This window comes from Berghia stephanieae, chromosome 5, assembly GCF_034508935.2.
Source record: "Berghia stephanieae isolate SIO BIC M18660-M18661 chromosome 5, UCSD_Bste_1.3, whole genome shotgun sequence".
Taxonomy (NCBI): Eukaryota; Metazoa; Mollusca; class Gastropoda; order Nudibranchia; family Aeolidiidae; genus Berghia; species Berghia stephanieae.
In genome coordinates this window covers 33,234,505-33,242,004 of record NC_088364.1, presented here as the reverse complement: position 1 = coordinate 33,242,004, position 7,500 = coordinate 33,234,505, and the positions used below count along the sequence as shown (strand labels likewise).

Genomic DNA, 7,500 nt, shown 5'->3' with positions numbered 1-7,500 from the left:
TGTATATATATATATATATATATATATATATATATATATATATATTAATGTATATACACACATTATATATATATATATAATATATATATGTGTATATATGTATATATATATATATATATATATATATATATATATATATAATATCTATATAAACCCACGTTTTTATATATAATATATTACTCGAATTCGTCATGAAAAAAATAATAATATAAGATCATCGAAAACATCGGACAACCTTCATTTCCATCAATAGTTAAAAGTTCACACCCTTTAGGAGTGAAGTTGAATTTAGCCATATCGAACACCCACGCTATTCATTAAAGTCATTTATACTGCTGTTAATGCTGTTTACATAATTTATTATAACCAATCTATTTTCCTATCACATTCTAAGGTATCGTGACCTTTTGTGGAGCCCTGAACACCAATATGAAATGAGTAGGTTGATTCTTAATGACTTGTTAATATTAGGCGATAGCAAACATACACACACACACACACACACACACACACATATATATATATATATATATATAGAGAGAGAGAGAGAGAGAGAGAGAGAGAGAGGGGGAGAGCGAGGAAGAGAAAGATAGAAAGACAGAATGAAAGAGGAAGAAAGGGAGAGAGAGTGGGAGAAAGAAAGAGTGAGGGAGAAACCGACAGAGAGAGAGAGAGAGAGAGAGAGAGAGAGAAAGAGAGAGAGATAGTGAGAGAGAGAGGGGGAGAGAGAGAGCGAGGGAGAGAAAGATAGAAAGAAAGAATGAAAGAGAAGAAGTAAGGGAGAGAGAGTGGGAGAAAGAAAGAGTGAGGGAGAAACCGACAGAGAGAGAGAGTGAGAGAGAGAGAGAGGGGGGGGGGGAGAGCGAGGGAGAGAAAGATAGAAAGACAGAATGAAAGAGGAAGAAAGGGAGAGAGAGTGGGAGAAAGAAAGAGTGAGGGGGGACCGACAGAGAGAGAGAGAGAGAGAGAGAGAGAGAGAGAGAGAGAGAGAGAGAGCGAGGGAGAGAAAGATAGAAAGACAGAATGAAAGAGGAAGAAAGGGAGAGAGAGTGGGAGAAAGAAAGAGTGGGGGGGGGGGAAACCGACAGAGAGAGCGAGAGAGAGATAGAGAGAGAGAGAGAGGGGGGGAGCGAGGGAGATAAAGATAGAAAGAAAGAATGAAAGAGAGGAAGAAAGGGAGAGAGAGAGTGGGGGAAAGAAAGAGTGAGGGGGAAACCGACAGAGAGAGAGAGAGAGAGTGTGAGAGAGAGAGAGAGAGAGAGAGAGAGAGAGAGAAAACTGAAATCGTTACTAAGGAGAAAGAAGTAAAAGATGACAGAAGACGAAGATCAGATGAAATACGATCCTCTGTTTCACTGATCGATACACGGCAATGTGGGACCATGACAATTTCAATTCGGCTGTACCCAAATTTGAACGCTATTGACCCGTCATTGTTAGCAAGCATTGAATGAAATAGAATAAGGAAGAACAATGGCAAGGGAAGAGTAAGGACAGAAGGACGGACGGACGGAACGTAGTCTGGGATGGAGATAACTGGTTTGAGGAAGAGCTGGAAGAGGGGGGGGGGGGGGGTTGGGGTTTGATGTACAATGCTGACGGTAGGGGCAAAGGAGACCCTGTTTCCTATCTACTTATTAAACTCAACGCACATATGTTTTTTTTTAACATTGATATCTATTTCAATTAATTTTCACAAAAGTTAAATTACGAGTTTATGTTAAATTTTCTTTGACATTCATTGAATAAATTGGCTGTTTATTATAGTATTTATTTATATTTTATATATATATATATATATAAAATATATATATATAAAATTATATATATATATATATATATATATATATATATATATATATTCTATCAATCCTGCAACACATTCAAACATCACCTACCCCCCATTAAAGGTCAAGCCACAATATTGCCACATAAAACAACGGGGCATTGGTGTGAACAGAACATTAAAAACTTGAAAATCTAATTATCACTATTTTCAATACATTTCTTATCTCACTTCCCCTATCTCTATTTACCTACCTACCTGTCTATATATATATATATATATATATATATATATATATATATATATATATATATTTTATATATATATCGTCAATACAGATAGACAGATGGATAGATCGGTAAATATTAATTGAGTGTCGGTAAACATAAATCGAGTAAGTGTCAGGTACCTGTGACACATTCACCAAAAACTACAGACACATACAGACACTTACTCAATTTATATTTACCGATCTATCCATATTATCATAGTTGGCCGCCCCCGTTCAGCGAGGGTAGAGGAAAATATCGACTTTGTGGAAGATGCTAATATGTCTCAAGAAGACAATCCTGGATCCCATCTCTCTTCTCATGAAGTTGCTTGTGTCCTAGGCATAAGTCTTTTCCGTACGGCAGTTTATAAAAAAAATATCTTAATCTCCGCCCTTTCAAGCGAATCAAAACCACCAGAAAGTCTGAAAACGTAAAGAGAAAACGCAAAACACGAGCAAGAGCTTTACTAGACACATTTATCCGTACCCACAACGACGTTAAGCATATCATTTTACTGACGAAAAAGACTTCACCATTGAACTTGCAAGAAACAGTCATAAAGACGTTGTGCACAGTAGTAGAAAAACTGACATTTCACTGGATAGACTTTACCACGAGAGTAATCGGTTCTCAAAACAAACAAGAAATGGTTTCGGGAGGGGTTAGTTGGAGCGGCAAAACCCGTCTCCATTTCATCAATACCAAAACAACAAAGTGAATGCACAAAATTATACGGTACTACTTAAGGAAAAACTGCTACCAGATTGCTTAACACTGTATCCTGATAATTCGTTTATTTTCCAACAAGACGGGGCTACATCCCACACAAGTAGATCGACACAAAGATTCTAAGTGGAAAACAACATTAAATTCATAACAAAAGATGAATGGCCTCCCATGAACCCTGATTTAAATCCTATGGATTACAGCATTTGGGCCATAATGTCAAACATTGTGTAAAGTATTCGATGAAGAGCAATTGAAAGCAGCAATCCAGGATGCTTGGGACAGAATAACTATCGATGATAATATTCGTCGTTCAATTGCTTCGTGGAAAAAACGCCTACGTACTGTATGTAGTGTCACAAAACGGCGGTTCGACCGATCACGTGCGAGCTTTTTGAAATCCTGACGCAACTTTGATAATATGTTTTTAGGGTACGTTTTTATAAAGTCTTGTAAAATAATAACTACTTGTTCAATGTTTTAGAAATTTCACATGGCCATTATTAAATAGTAAATAATTATTGTGTCAAAAGGACAAGTGTCTACCTTTATTACTTTTATTATGACAGATTTCCAAAGTGGGGCCTTTTATTTTCTCGCACCCTATAATATATATATATATATACATATATATATATATATATATATATATATATATATATGTGTGTGTGTGTGTGTGTGTGTGTGTGTGTTTGTGTGTGAATGTGTTTGAGTGATTGAGGGGAATTAGATTGATTAACATAGGGTTCTCGACAGTTTTATTTTTGGAGCGCGAATATATTATATATCTACCTATATATTTTTTTGATTCATCTCTCTAATTTAATTCTGACATCATGTTCAATTTCACAGACATTCACTTTATGTGTTATCGCCAAGGCGAAACCAAAACTATAGATCGTTATTTTTGTTGTCTAGAACTTCCCAGATCCTCTTTATTTCTGGTTATAGTTGTAGTTAAATACTTAATATGAAAATTTTCTTCCCCTCTACGACTGTGAGAATTATTTTTAAAAAATTGATTTTGTTTTACATTAATTTTACTCGTTTATTATACTGTTTTTTGTTTTGTTTTGTTTTTTGGTATTTTTGTTGTTTTTCTTGTACTTTCTCCGAGGCGTTTTATCTTCTTTTTAATACTTGAAAAACCCATGGGGCGTAATTATTTTCTCCGAGAATGTGACGCTTGTTATTTTTGAAACGTGGAACAAAACCACTTAGAGCCCCCAAGACAGCTATTTTCAATGTTTTAGTTTGTTTGCTGCAACTGGGAGAATTTGGCTTGGAAAACACTCCGACATCATTTATTAAACCTTCACAATACTAAATAAATACACTAAGATCTAAAGGGAGATGTCTGTAAAGATGAAGGCATCCACATAATATGGAAAATTCCATATTTTAGCCAATAATCCTGAAAACGTAATCTCAAAGTTATACAGATAAGATAATTAAATTTCAATAAACTTGTGTTATTTTTCCTTTCCGTGTTTCTCCTTTTTTTAAATTTCAGGCTTTGAAATTATCTGCAAGTCGGCAAGCCAGAATTAGAGAGATGAGACTATACGGCAATATGTTTTGAGTAAACTGAGGCCCAAAAATTAAATTAATTCATAAAATTGGAGTTGAATCAAAGGGTTTATTTTAGGAGAAATGAAAGAATTGCTACTTGACCTCGATAAAAAAATGAAATATAATTATGAGGTAAAACCGTTCCAATTTATCAACAAAGGTGAATAGTGTGGATATTTCGAGTTTCTCCATTAGAAAGAGATTGGAATTTAAATTATATTTTGTCTTTGAAGAGAGTCAATGTAGTTTAGAAAAATGTAATAATAATCACTTTGATTTTAAACTCATTTCTTTTCAAATGTTTCACCCAGACATAATTCAAGATAGTTATTTTGGGCCATATCTCAAAAGTTTTTTGTTTTTTAAATTTCAATATTAACGGACTTAAGGCAAAAAATTAAGTCATATCTTTCAAAACACGATTTGTTATGTCGGTAACTGCGCCTGTGTCGTCTTGTGGTATGATACTCGCTTTCGGGTCGGACGGTCCTCGGCTCGAACCTCGCTCGGCGCATAGTTGAGTCTTTGGAAAAGGTTATTTACTTACATTCTCTGCTCATTGAACTCAGTTGTAAAATGAGTACCTGACCGTAAACAGGGTTGATTCTGTCGTAAAAAAAGTGTAATACCGCCTAACCGGCGTCATGTCTTGTTCTACATGCTACGTACTGCTGTTGGTCAGGGATCATTTGTAAAGCGCTTTGAACACGTTTAGTGGACATTGCGCTATATAAAAGCTCAAGTTTTTATAAAAGCTAAAGTTTTTTAAAAAAATTCTAATCTTAAACAGAAATCTTTTATAATCGGAAGTAAACAAAATTCTCAAACGTGAATCAGTATACATAGTACTTTAATCACGTTCATCAAGGGAATGTATTCGACTAACAGATTTCCATATGGGCGTCAATAAAAAGTAGATCTTTTGATTCATTGTGGAAAATGAGAAGTGACCGAGTGGTTAAGGCATTGCACTGTGTCCCGGAAGGTCCCAGGTTCGAGCCTCGCTCCAGGCACTTTCGTTTTTTTTCCTTGGGCAAGATTATAAACCCACAATTTTCTCACTTGGATAACGTGGGTGACTCCTGTTGACATCAAATATATTGTTTGATGAATTATCTTTGTTCCTCAGTGGAATGCCTAGGCGACGATATCTTATGATGTCGTGGCGGAGGGCTTAATTATTTTTTTTAATGGTAGTAATAAATGCCAGCTACCTTTTAAATAAAGACGTTTTTCGTCTATACCTTGCGGTCAGATTTAGGTTTCACGGTCACTGACGGGTTGACAGAGGGTCAGAAAAAATTACCCTCAAACTTCGACTGGATCCAGGAATGATTCCGTTCTCTTAATTTTTGAGTCTTCCCAATTGAGTGATCGGTTGCACTGTTGTAAACTGAGTGCCTTCAATTTTGTCTCGGCTAGTTTCAAGTCCGTGAACAACAGATGTGTTATATACGCTATCTTCTTCTTCTAGGTTCCATGCCTGGTCCAGGCTTCGGATACTGCATGAATTATCTCTCTCCATTCCTCCCTGTCTCTTGCTTTTTCAAACAGCTCTTGGATTGTTAGGTTGGTGAAGCCCTTCAGTTGGTCTATGAGTGTTTTTCTTTGTCTCCCCCGGGCGCGTTTACCAGGTATTTTTCCACAACTTGCCAGGTATTCAGGTATATACGCTATAAATGTGTGTAAATTACAACAAATATTATATGAAACGTACCAGCACACAAATCTACGTGTAACCTAAAACGTTTATATTACTACGATTTCATACATTCGTGATCAACTGTCTCAACACGATATATCTCGGGATGAATCGGATGTGAAAAAGTAATTTTAATATTTAAGATAACAAGACATGTCACATTTAGTATTTGACAGCTTAAGAAATGATAGTCTTTCTCCTAGATAAAGCATAAACACTTGACCCATGTCTTGAAGTTTGACTTCATATTCAATTTTTATTATCAAATCCACCGCGATATAATACCGTTTAGCGGCGGTGGGTCACATTTTATTAAGAACAAATCAGACGAACAGTGTTCTAAAAACAACGACAAATAAATCACGTGTGTTGTTTCATTTTTCTGGAAAAAAACGGAGAGACCAACTGAAATGAAAGGTCAAATTGAGAGCAACACAGGCCTGAAACAAACATGAATGCTCAAAGTTTACAGACTGCTGCTACAAACTGAACAACAAATCACCTTCTAATATCCATGATTATTTGATGGTCATTGTACTACAGCGACAATTATAGCCATGGCTACATCAAGCATTCTGGACACGAAATGACATCGAGGTAGAACACACTAAAGTCCTTTGGTCATTTGCATCGGAATGGAGAAAGAGAGAGAGAGAGAGAGAGAGAGAGAGAGAGAGAGAGAGAGAGAGAGAGAGGGGGGGGGGGGGGAATCATCTAACAAGCTTTGCAATTGCATGTTGATGAGAGATCAAGAATTCATTTTATCGTTGTTATGTTGTGATTCTAACATGACGCCCTGTGGTTGTTACACCAAGTGATCGAATACAAAGCATATGCTATATTGATTTGTTTTTACTGTTCATGCACCACCACCACCATCAAATTCATTTTATTTTAGATATAACAATTGATAAAAAAAAATTGCAATGTCCTCACACTTTTTGGCATACTTATTCAGAAGCTATCTATTTATGTTAATGTTATGCCAGTCTGTCACCTTTTGAATCATTTGTTTACTATAATACCATGTTATACTCACCCAATTTCCAATGTGGAAGAACTGTTCAAGAGATTTTGTCTAAGTAAAATGGAGAAAGTTTTGAAGGATGGTGATCACCCCCTTCGCAAATATATTAAGTTCTCCATGAGGAGCCGTCGACTTATATCTATAAAAACAAAGATAACACGTCACATTAATTCATTTTTGCCACATTTTTAACGCGCAACTGTGATTTAAATTAAATACTATCTTTTAAATATACACACACAAGTTCGGACTAAAGGCCAGACTAAAAGGTATGGCCTATCTCAATTTATCAAACTAATATAGTGTTGCTCTAAAGTGTTGCTATTGGTTCTTGGTTGTATATTTTTACATTTTTGTGCATTTGTATATTATATATAGATAGATTCTCAACTTTGTGTTTATACATTTTCATGCA

At 35.6% G+C, this 7,500-nt stretch overlaps 2 protein-coding genes across 15 annotated transcripts in view; one reads left to right on the top strand and one right to left on the bottom strand.

Moving 5' to 3' along the window:
• LOC144972788 (uncharacterized) overlaps nt 1–7,500 on the bottom strand; it is a 160,525-nt gene that overhangs the window by 59,928 nt on the left and 93,097 nt on the right. The window lies entirely within an intron of this gene.
• Nucleotides 4,484–7,500, top strand: part of LOC144973925 (uncharacterized) — a 25,526-nt gene continuing 22,509 nt past the window's right edge. Inside the window, exons 1-2 of the mRNA XM_078916812.1 lie at nt 4,484–4,488; nt 6,602–6,655. Coding sequence (XP_078772938.1) covers nt 4,484–4,488; nt 6,602–6,655 — 59 coding nt within the window. The remainder of the gene's footprint in view (nt 4,489–6,601; nt 6,656–7,500) is intronic.